The 12500-nt window shown below is 46.6% G+C and overlaps 1 protein-coding gene across 1 annotated transcript in view; it reads left to right on the forward strand.

Moving 5' to 3' along the window:
• LOC311344730 (short transient receptor potential channel 7-like) overlaps positions 1–5664 on the forward strand; it is a gene marked incomplete at both ends in the record, with an annotated part of 44904 nt that extends 39240 nt beyond the window's left edge. The window contains 3 exons of the mRNA XM_084469083.1: positions 3617–3697; positions 4882–4957; positions 5525–5664. Of these exons, the coding sequence (XP_084325209.1) occupies positions 3617–3697; positions 4882–4957; positions 5525–5664 (297 nt within the window). The remainder of the gene's footprint in view (positions 1–3616; positions 3698–4881; positions 4958–5524) is intronic.
• Positions 5665–12500: the final 6836 nt, after the last annotated feature.

The following is a 12500-nucleotide window of genomic DNA, read 5'->3' on the forward strand; positions in this document are numbered from 1 at the left end:
AACTCTGAACAATTGAGTCTTGAGTCTCTTGCGGAAGCTGGTGAGCGACTCCTGTGGTCCTGACATAGCCCGGGAGCTCGTTCCACCACCGCGGTGCCAAAACCGAGAAGAGTTGTTCGACCTTTGGTTCTCTCTTAGCGATGGCGGTACCAGGCAGTCCAGCTGAGGTAGTTGAGCGGAACGGTCGAGTGTGTGTGGAGTGTGTGGTCTGACCAACGCATGACATAAGGGCCGGAGAGGCCTAAAATACCCAAAGAAATATCGACGAGCAACATCTCAGAATTGTGGGATCGCTCCTAAATGGCGTCAACCGCGGTCGTATACAATAACGACGTGTGTGCGTATCGTTACCGTCTCAACGTGTGGCTCTCGTGACGAGCGCTTGTTTTATTTTTGTCCGTGGTTATTGGAATTCCTCTCCGTGCCGCCGATCTGGGGTCGTGTAAACCAGTCAGCGGTTATGGTTGGAGGCTAGAGAATTTGATCCGACTTGAGCCAATCAGTGGAGTGTACTCGGCCCGAGACAAGAGCTTATGAGAGTGACGGCGCCACGGCAGCTAACTGGCAGCTAACGCTCTCATGGAGAGTGTAGTCTCATAGTGAGCAGAAGAAAAAGCTAAAATGCAATCGCCTGCAGACATTCAGAGTAGAGTAAGGTTAAGGGTGACATGTTACACCACCAGGTGTGAGTGTGATTAGCCGTTACAAGCCGTTTTGAGTGGGCGTGTCCACCTAGATGCGTGCTGGATAGATCCGTCTGCCAGCCTACCACAGTGGACCGTAGCAAACGTTCCAGCTCATCTGTCCCTTCGTACATCTAGGTGGACACGCCCACTTGTGATGTCAGAAGAGGCAGATTTTCAAAACGGCTTGCAACGGCTAATCACACTCACACCTGGTGGTAGGTGTGTATGTAACCTTTAAGGTTGGAATGCTTGTTTTTATTCTCCCCCACGCGCAACATGCTGGATGCTTAACATAAAGGCAGAACTAATTAATGGCCTTTAGCCTACATGGACTTTGATTTGGTTGACTGACTCTGAATCCTCTGATTCAGAGTCAGTCTCTGAATTTTGGATTTGTCCTTCTTCACTCTGAATTTTGAAGAAGGACAAATCCACCGAGAAATGGCAAGGCCGTGTAAAGCAAGAGGCTCGGCCTACACAGACTTGCTGCAAATAAGTGCTACCGTTATTGATTTACGGCTAAGGCTAAATATTGATAAAAAGATATATGTGACTATTGATGAAAGCAAGGTATAAAGTGCGGATTTCGTCTTACTCCACGACCTTAAATAGCAGGTAAGATACTGGATGTGTGAATAAGTAAGGTAAAAAAAAACATGAAATAGCATACTATGCGGATCTCAAGGATTTGTTAATGGGTTGGAAATGATATGTAGGACACAATAACGGGATAAAAACTTGATTGTCAGATAATAGCCACCCCCTTGTGGCAGACGAGGGCGTAGCAGCTTAGTTACTTACTTAGTTAACGAGGTGCGCTCGGGCCTAATTATATGATTTCCTTATTTTGTTGAAGTTTGAACCGTAAACCTCGGTGAGTTTCGGTGAGAGGATGTAACGTCGTTTATAAAATGGAGATCACCACACCCTAAAATACTTAATGAGTCGAGATGGAGACTGAACTCTCGCAAAAGGTACAAAATACAACCAAATAAGTTCCCTTTAAAAGCGCTGTCGTTAAGCAACGGTGTCACCTAATGGGGTTAATAATTGCTGCCTGTACCAGCTGAATGTTAAAACATCTATTTTCAGATGATTATATTTTCTATATTGTTGACTTGTTTTTGACTATTATTACAACATCATTCTCCGACTAATGGAACACAGTGAATGGGTTGTTTCATTTTTCCCCACCCTGCATTTATTTTCCTTTTAGAAAGAAACAACTTAAATCCTTTGTGATGTAAATATCTTCATGATATATAATTGACAGAAGTCCCATTAGTTCACGTTGACATTTCAGACCCATTAAGAATATGTTATCCTGTAGCCAAACGCTGCTCAACTGTAGTTTTAACCTGTAAACCAACGCCATGCATTGAAATAAAAACATGACTCTGAATGGGAGTAGGAACGTGAGACGGACATTGCAGATATAGCGAATGGGGAAAGGCCATACACACACACACACACACACACACACACACACACACACACACACACACACACACACACACACACACACACACACACACACACACACACACACACACACGTCTGAATGAACCACCTTTCGAGACTAAGTCCTGCCCCAAATGATTCCTCCACACAAACGTCCCTCTCCCCCTATGCCTTCCTCCAACAGACATGCTCTACATTGATATTTTGATAGGATTGTGGCGTGGAAGAGTAAAAATGCAGTAAAAAAGAGGAACAAGGTGGTTCCTGTCCCAGCTGCCTGGCTCCCTCTGCTACTGGCTACCGGTGGCTCCTCCACAGTCTGAGTCTGGGGGCCAGCTACAGTATTACCCGTCCGTTGCATCTGCCTGTGTCTGGTCCCGCCGCCCGGACAGGGAGGGCCACGGAGCACTAGGGGGGTGGAAGATGGCTCTGTGCTCTGTCTGCTGCCCCCCGCGAGCTGGTCTTCAGGTGCCCTGCAGTCAAGCGATCAACATGTAAACACAGACCCCTGCCACCGCGCCCACATGTCAGCTCAGACTTTTGTCAGACGAGACAGCAGCGGCCTTTCTGACGGTCCGGGTTGAGACCCGTCCCCTAACCCGCGTTCTGGGTGAACCCCCCGTCTGAGCGACACCGTCCACCGTTTCCGAAGAAGGGTCAAAGGTTGTTAAAGGGAGGTATGGATGTTTTTAAAAAGCCAATCAAAGGAAGATGGAAAGGGCACCCAGCTCCCCGGTGGATGGAGGGGACGGCGCCTCTACTAGATTAATAAAAACAATCATGGTTTGACCAATAGCAGGACTGAACGTCGGTGGCCAGGGTTCCCTTCCCTATGCTAACCTTTCAATTGTTTGTTTATGTTTGGGTGTTTGGAGATTCCCGAAGGATGGCTGCTGATTGATCTCGCTAAATTGGTTTAACAGACAATCTTGTACTCTCTCTCCACGAAAAGCACCACTAGCGTTGCGTAGCTCTGGGAGGCAGAGATAAAATGCAAATTTCGGCAACTGCTGCTGTATCTTGCCAAATGTCAAGATGTGAAACAGTACAGGCTAGCAAGTTAATGCTAAGCTCGGCTAATGTTCATAGCCAAAACAGAATTTTATTTGTATTTAAACGTGTATTTAAACTCTCACGCAGACAGGCCTTGGGAGTATCCCATGTTTTAAATGTGTGTCGTGTTCTTCATCTTGACACATCGGCTAGAAAACTAGCCGATGTGTAGAAAACTTAAAAACTGTTTTTTTTTTGTAGGTTGAAAATGTGTGGAAAAAGTTTTTAAACAACCAGCACTCTGGGCGCAGCCGGTTCATCCATCCTTGAGATGGATGATAAAACCAGGTTTATTTATAGGATGCTCCCATATCACATTTCACGTAACCATTTTCTATCCCATGTCCGGTTTCATTGGCATTTCCCATCCGTGAAATTTCCCATTTTCCTAACGCACGGCCCCCTTACTCCCACAGGTGGAGCGTTTTACGCCCCACCCGCGACCCGGGGAGGAGTTTGTGCCACGGAAACCCATCAAACACCCCACCAGGTACCAGGTGAGGAGGGGCGCGTGGAGGTGGAGCAGGCAGCAAGCCCAGGCCTGGAAGGGTGGAGGGGAGACGGAACACAGAGTGATGGTTTACACACGGGGCGACGGAGCTCAGGCCCACGCTATGAGACTCTGGAGGGAGGATGAATACAGAGAGTAGGAGAGAGAGGGCCGTGAGACGGGGATACAAAGAGAGGGTTGGTCGGTCAGACGGAGAGAGAGAGAGAGAGAGAGAGCGTGCAGGAAGGTGAAGACAAAGAAGGAGGCAGAGGTGCGGAGCCCAAAACTACTCAAGTAAAAGTTCTCCTTTAAAATGATAATGACTTTTAGTAGATAAAAGAAGTCACCCAAATAATTACCTGAGTGAGAGTTAGAAAGTATCTGGTGAAAAGACGTCTTAGGAAGTTAGAGTCACTTCATACCACTTGATGTATTATAACAAAAGAAAACAGAGCGTGCATTGACTAGAAAGAGGTTAAAAATAAACAAACCAAGATGGATAGTGCACACAAGACAGACGCCACCGGGCACTGCTTCCTGAAAGCTTTCCCTCTCTGAGGGAGCTTTCCCTAACACTGAGCCCTCTTCCTAACACTGAGCACACTCTCTGTGTCTCTGCTGTGATTCCCCATCCAACACACATGCAAACACATTTTGCCAAACATGCACGGGTGGACTTGGTGGTGGTGGTGGGGGGGGGGTATGAGGTGTATGAGGTGCATGTGACAGAAGTATGCAGGGGTCTACTGTATGCGGGGTTGAAGGGAATCGACGAGTTCCCAGAATACACACCTCACAAAGGGATTGAGGAGCTCACGCCTGCAGGCTTTCACCCTGTTGACTTGTAGATCGATTCTCAGTCTTCACACCCTCGCCACAGCACAGCACCCTCACCATGCATCACCGCTTCTTCTCACGTGTGATTCTGTGTGCGTGCGTGTGTGTGTGTGTTAGATTGTTTATTTTCAACACACGTGCACATGTACATCATGTGTAGCTGTACAACGCACACACTCGCATTCATCACAACACCTAACCTTATCTCACACACACACACACACACATTCACAGTCAACACACACCTTGAGATCCTGTGTGAATAGCCTTCTGCTGGACCGTCACACCACTTAACTTCTCCTCTTTCTCCCTCCCCACCCCCCCCCCCCCCCCCCCCCCCCGCGGCTCTGGCAGAAGATCATGAAGCGTCTGATTAAACGCTACGTCCTGAAGGCTCAGGTTGATCGCGAGAACGATGAAGTTAATGAAGGTAAGACGCCTCCAGCAGTGCTGTCCTTTTTCTCAGCAGCTCATGTGTTCACAAGGAAGAGGGGGGGGGGGGGGGGGGCGCAGTGACGTGGCTGTGGGTGTGCACTTCACATATGTACATTGAGCGGGGGCGGTGATGTGTGGGTGGGTGTTTTATGCAAACCTGCCCAGTGATAGCTTTAACCACACTCATCTAAGCTAACCTGTGTTGTGTTTTCATTGCAACAACTGTTTTTGTCTAAAGTAATGAAATGTAATCGTTCTAACTATCGTCATCATGCATGATTTGCGTGCAGGCAGAGTGCTGTCTGTGCACTCTGTCTGATGATATTGCGCACCACATTGCCTGCCCATATGGCACTTGCCTGTCTACATGTCTACAAGTCTGTATGTGTGCATAGACAAACCAGTTTTCCTTGTCCTGCTTACATGCATTTAATCATGTCTCATTTGTGTGTGTGTGTGTGTGTGTGTGCCTGTGTGCCTGTGCGTGTGTGCCTCTGTGTGTGCATGCCTGTGTGCGTGCCTCTGTGTGTGCGTGTCTGTGTGTGTGCCTGTGCGTGTGCAGGCGAGCTGAAGGAGATCAAGCAGGACATCTCCAGCCTGCGCTACGAGCTCCTGGAGGAGAAGTCTCAGTCCACGGGCGAGCTGGCCGGCCTCATCCAGCAGCTCAGCGACAAGTTTGGCAAGAACATCAAGAGACACTGACCACACTGGACACCCCGCCAGGGAGGGGGAGCGAGGGGGGAGGGGGCGGGTTAGCAGATAATGTAGAGAGATAGAGGCGGGGAGAGAGAGAGAGGAAGAGAGAGAAAGATAGAGGGGGATAAGAGAGGGAGAGAGCAGCGGGTTTACAGGTCTGCCGAATGCTAAAGGGGGAGATCTGACTAAGAGTGAGTAAATGCAAGGGAGGGAGGGAGGGAGAGAGAGAGAGAGATGTTTTGCGTCTTTGGGAAGGCAGTCCATACAGCAGACAGCAGAAGGTGTGCGGTGAAGGAGAGAGTGCCAGCGGCTAAGAAACTGGTATTGAGGGTCAGAGTTTAAGAGGGGTCCGAGTTGCAGAGGGGTCCGAGTTGAAGTGGGGTCCGAGTTGAAGTGGGGTCAGACGTAGGAGACTAAACTCAAGATGACAGCATGCGGACTCGCAGAGCGAGGAAGCAGCAACATTCAGGAGGAACGGCGACATCCTGGCTTCCAGGCATCGTGAACATAGAGATGGCAAATACCAACAGACGCTGCCAAGAAATATCAGCACAAGAATATTAGGAGAGAGGAAGCCGGGAGCAGGAAATGCTAAAAGAGGAAAGGGGAAAGGGGAGATCTAGCGGGAGGCGGGAGCGGTAAATGTGTGGGTGTCATTCATGTCTTTTAAAATGTCTGCTCAGAAAGACGGTCACACACGCGGCCTTCTTTGTGTGTGTGTGTGTGTGTTACTAAACCGGCTTTGTCTCATAAACTTGTGAGTTTGTGGCTGGTACAAAAGAGATCTCTATATCGGGAAAAAAAGCTCACACGTTTATCTGGACGGAGGAGAACAAAACAAGACAAGAGAAACCGGAGGAGCAGAAGGAGTGTTAGGTGAGGGATCACAAGGACAGAGCTTAAAGTCTTAAAGTGTCAGCTCCGCGGGGATCACGAGGCGGCTGTCTGGAGAGACGCTGAACCACCGGTACACGACGACAGGGAAGCTAATTAACACATTACAGCCAGTCCTCCGTGCACACACCCTCTCCTGGAACACCTCACGGCTCCAGCCCAGGGGAGCTTCACTGGGGCTGAGCACCACGGAGGGCCGGACACACCATTACCAACGTACGAACTCAGTGAAATACATTAAAGGTGACACATTATACCACCGGGTGTGAGTGTGATCAGCCCTTACGAGCCGTTTTGAAAATCTGCCTCTTCCGACCTCACAAGTGGGCGTGTCCACCTAGACGTATGACGTTGACGATGAGCACAATTTGCTGTAGTCCACTGGGTAGGCTGGTGGACTGATCTATCCTGCATACATCTAGGTCAGGGGTGGGCAACTGGCGGCCCGCGGGCCACATGCGGCCCGCATCCTCACTGTGAGGCCCGCAGATAATTTAAGATTTAAAAAAAAAAAGAAAACTGGATCAACCAAAACTGTACCTTTCAGCCCTTTGCACTGAAAAAAAATAAGAATCCCTCATGTGGCTTTTAAAACAAACTTGTTATGTTTGTCGTTTAACAAGAGTATAACAAGAGTATAGAAAAATGTCATTTGAGCATGGAAAATATGAAATTATTTGTATGTTGGTTCAATTAACATACATAGGCTATGAATCGGAATGATTTGTTAGGTAGTGGCCATCCCCAAAATGCACCAGAATACAGGAAATCACATCTACCAAATTCAACGTTTTCCTCAGACCTCTCGTCCATGACTACCCCACACCAACCACTTTCATCAGCCACCACTGATGCAGACATATATCCACACATCATTTGTTCTTATTTTTAATTATTTGTAGCTTCTCTCATATCCGATTAGGTGAAGAGTGCGGCCATGTGGCCCTCTGATGGGGATGATGAAAGATTGTGGCCCTCTTAATCACGAAAGTTGCCCATCCCTGATCTAGGTGGACACGCCCACTTGTGATGTCAGAAGAGGCGGATTTTAAAAACGGCGTGTAACGGCTAATCACACTCACACCTGGTGGTACAATATGTCATCTTTAAGAAATAATGAAGAAGATGACGAGATGACTTGGGTTAATGCGAGTCATTAGTAGGATATTTATTTATGATATCTCCGTGTTCATTGATTGATGTTTTCTGTTTTTTTTTTTATCCCTACTTGTGTTTATTTTCCCTTTTATGCATCCCAGGATTAATTTATTTCTGAAATTGCGAAAATCTGTGCAAGAGGAAGACGGGGATATGTAATGATAGAGTGGAGGGCTACTCAGCCCTGCTAAATGTAAGGCTTGTTGATAGGCCCTACTGTGCCTCTGTAATGATAGTAGTCCACTGTCTCCCCTCGTCACACAAAGGACCCAAAAGGACAGCCATTTACCCACTGTTGAGGCGCTTGGCTGAGGAACTGAGGTCCGATATCAATCCCGCTGTCTATTCCTAATAGTGAACTTCTCCAAACTCTGGGGTGTCGCTGCTTTGCTGTCAAGCGGAAACGAATTGGAAACTAATAAGGTGTAACCGCGAGTATTCATCAGATGTCTCAGCCAAGCGTGTCAACTGTGGAGAAGCCTTTGTGTTCTGAGTTCTGGAGGAAGGAATCAACAAAAAGGAACAAGGACATTCCCCAGGCACTCTGAAATCGATCAGCCAGATACAATTATATCAGGCCTGACAAGCTGGACAGGATCCAAACACAGAAATATATTTTTATATATACAGGTGGATTTATATACAGAACGACAGTAGTGCAGATGATAGATATAGGTGTCATTTTAATTAATAAAACAATAATAAATCTATTAACATAATATATTATATATATATATATATATATATATGTGTATATATATATATATATATATATATGTGTATATATATATATATATATATATATATATATATATATATATATGTATATATATATATATATATATATATGTATATATATATATATATATATATATATATATATATATATATGTATATGTATATATATATATATATATATATATAAAATGATCAAATCAGATAAAAACAATACTTCTAATGTTTAATTAATTTCTTCTATTTCAAATGTTGATTTTGGTCCTTGGTAAACTAACCTGAAAAGGCAGAATGTACGTTGGGCAAAGAATCTAAACGGTAAATGGTCCTCAAATGTTGCAGTCAGGGTTCTATTTTGAGTTTGGTCTTTTTGAATTCAGCATCGGAGATATTCCCTCCTCAGATGACAGGTTAGTTAGTACGTCATGTCTGTCTTAGAACTCAGTTGTCATGGGACACTGTCGTCATGGGACCCACGGAACTCACTGCCAGATCGAAAAATTCCATCCATTAAACCTGTATTCCTTCAACTCTCTTATCAGTTACTTTGATCCTTTGTGGGGATACTTTGTTATCAGGAGATTGTGGTCACCCTCTTGAACATAAATTGTATCAGATCATGACTGGCAGCAAAAGCTCATACGATTTTTTTATTATGAAACATCAAAATTTAACATCAAATTAATAACTGTTTATAATTAATAATGAAACTAGTATTTTTAATTTTATTTTATTTCTCTGTAATTCAGAAAAATGCGATCATGAAATGTAAGCCTGTATCTTAATCTTGGTGTGATGTTTGTATGTGTCAGAGAATCAGAACTGTGTTGCCATGTACAGAAGGTATGTTTGATGGCTGAAAATACTTCCCCTGCAACACTTTTTGTGATAACCCCAGATTCCCAACCGTAGAAACACACTGAAATGACCCAAATGCTGTATTTCTATCTTTTACTTGAAGAAAACAACTATATTGTCATATTTTTGATTCCTGAATTAAAAATGAGTGACCTCTTCTATCTGTCTATTTGCATTGTACATTTGTGCATGCATGTGGGTATGTGTGTGCGTGTACACATGCATGATTTACCTCAATGACGGGCATAAGAGCAGGTCAAAACATGAATCAACATCTTTGTGCAAGGACATCAACCCACCTGAACACACACACACACACACACACACACACACACACACACAGTCAAGCAAAACACAAAGATTTAACTTGCTGTGCAAACATCCGTATCTGGCACCAAATATGCATTGTTATTACCAAACTGCCCAACAGTTGTCCTGTGCAACACACACACACACACACACACACACACACACACACACACACATACACACACCAGCACACGATACACAACACACAAGTTAAAGGAAGCATGAGTCGCGTTGAGTCGATTTCACTCAGTTAGATAATATTTGTTCACTTGGTAACATCAATATTTAATCAGACAATTCTAATACCTTTTAGACTTTTACTTAAACATGAGGGTTTGTGCGTCTGAACGTTTTCTCACCATCTCTGTGTGTGTCGGTGTCTACATCGAAGGATGTTACACATTCCCATGCATAACGTGTGGCTCCAAGCTCTTGCACACACACACACACACACACACACACACACACACACACACACACACACACACACACACAGGGCTTCCCGTCCGTCCGAGGATCCTTATAAAAACACTCTTTCCTGCAGGTCGGTTTACTAGACGTTTACTGCTCCTCTTCCACTCGGTCCGTCCAGTTCTCTGCCTCGTTTCAGCCTGTCACCACATCGGAAAGACCGGGGATTTCATCATGGGGTGGGTCTGTTCATCAGCCCACAGGGTGAGAAAGGGACACAGATTTTTACATTTTGTCCAGAGAATGTGAGAGAAAATATTGACCTAACATGGTGTTGGTCCCGGGGGGAAGGGCGTTGGGCGTTGGACGAAGGCCAACGGGCGTGTTGTGTGGTGGGTTTCGATCAGGATCACCGCGTGTAGTTTCCCCTCCCCGCTCCGTTCATTCTTTCCTGCGTCGGCCTTCTGCAGCCTCTCTAGAGGAGCCGCGGTCCACCGGTCGCACGCAGGTGGCGCTGTGGAAGAAAGACGGGGGACTCCGCCGGCAGCAGAGAGCCGAGAGCCGCGGCGGCGTCGCGTAGCACCTGATCATTTGCTCACACACGCACACGCTCGGAAGACAGGACCTGTGCTGCCTGCTGGATCGCCATAGCAACAAAGGGAGATCAGGGCTTTGGGAAATTCACAATCATTTCCTACGATCTGATCTCACTCCGTATATTAGTCGGTAGCCTGAGGATTGAGCCACCTGGACTCAATCCTCCAGGTGGCTCAGGTGGTGTGTGTGTGTGTGTGTGTGTGTGTGTGTGTGTGTGTGTGTGTGTGTGTGTGTGTGTGTGTGTGTGTGTGTGTGTGTGTGTGTGTGTGTGTGTGTGTGTGTGTGTGTGTGTGTGTGAAGCTATCGGTGTGCATTCTGGTTTGTGTAAATGTTTGAACAAATTATGTCTAGAAACGTACGCGTTTGTGCCCAAATGTTCATAAGTGCAGGTGTGTGTGTGTGTGTGTGCATGTGTGTGCCTGGGTCACTTTCGTTTATGTGCCTGTGCGCGTTAGCTCTAAAGAGTAACGCTGTGTCTTTGAAAGCTCCTCTCCGGTCTCATTTGTCCCTAAGGGCCCCAAGGCGATGAAAAGACTGGTGTGCCTTCACCCACTCACCCTCATCTCCCTTCGCTCTTTAGCTTTTTCTCTCTCTCTCTCTCGCGCTCTCTCTCCCTCTCCCTCTCCCTCTGTCTTTGTCTCACTCTCTGTCCCTGTATGTCTGTGCAGAGCTCGGTGGATCACTGATCTCCCTGAGCCTGAAAGAGCGAGATGTCCCTGACGAAGGCCCCCCCGTCGGCCCCCCACCTCCTCCCTAACCCACCCCCGGAGCCACTGCTTTATCCATCCACCATTCCACGAAGTGAGTTGGGTTTGTGTGAGTGGACACACAGACGCAAACCTTCAATTGTTAATTCCATTTACCATCCGCCTTCGTGCATTTATATAGTGCTTTTCAACACGCACAAAAACAGACACACAAACACACACACTGCACGAAAACACATACACGGAAACGCACACACACACACACAGATATACACACACACAAAAACGCACACAAATACACACACACACACACACACACACACACCAAGAAAGTCTCCCTCAATCTTCATCTTCCCTCGTCTCACCAAACTCACCTTGACGCGTCCTCGGCAGTAATCCTCTCCATCACCCCGGCCTCCGCCTAGCGGGCCGTAGCCTCGCTGCAGATCACCACGCATTACTCTGGAACATCCAGCCCTCCTCCTGCAGCCGCCCGGGCCGCCCTGGTCTTAGTACCCAGAGGTAGACTCACGCAGGCCTGGCCCCCACGGCAGCCCTCTCCTCCCAGCCCAGACGCCGATATCTCATTTGTGGAGGGGTCAGCGGGGGTCTGACGGAGAGACGGCTGCTTGCTGCTTCCTCCTCTGCCCTGGAGGACCACGACACAGGATTTCTTTATTTGTTCTTCATGATATTTTATTGGCAATCAAACGTAACACGCACGCACGTTTTTTCTTTTCATGAAATTGTACATCCTTTTTTTTCATAATGGTGTGGAAATACGCAACACACACACACACACACACACGCAAACACACACACACACACATACACACACACACGCATACACACACACACACACACACACACACACACACACACACACACACACACACACACACAGATGCATGCACACCATCAAGTGCACACATGCCACAGGTGTCATTGTCATCAGCAATTTGCTCAGCCTATTATAGGCCTGTTGTATGATTGTTTTGAAGCTAGTGGAACCCTCTGTATTACTGCTGAGAAGCTGCGAGGCGAGAGCCACTCGCAGTCCTCCAGACTTTCATCTCAACCCTTTTTTCAGCTCATTAACAATACCTTTTAAAGAAAACAGTATTCTCAAAGAGGCTAAATTACCTCAAAGGGGTAGTTCAGGATTTTGGACCT

The sequence above is a fragment of the Micromesistius poutassou genome (assembly GCF_964030765.1).
Source record: "Micromesistius poutassou genome assembly, chromosome: 6".
NCBI classification, from domain to species: domain Eukaryota; kingdom Metazoa; phylum Chordata; class Actinopteri; order Gadiformes; family Gadidae; genus Micromesistius; species Micromesistius poutassou.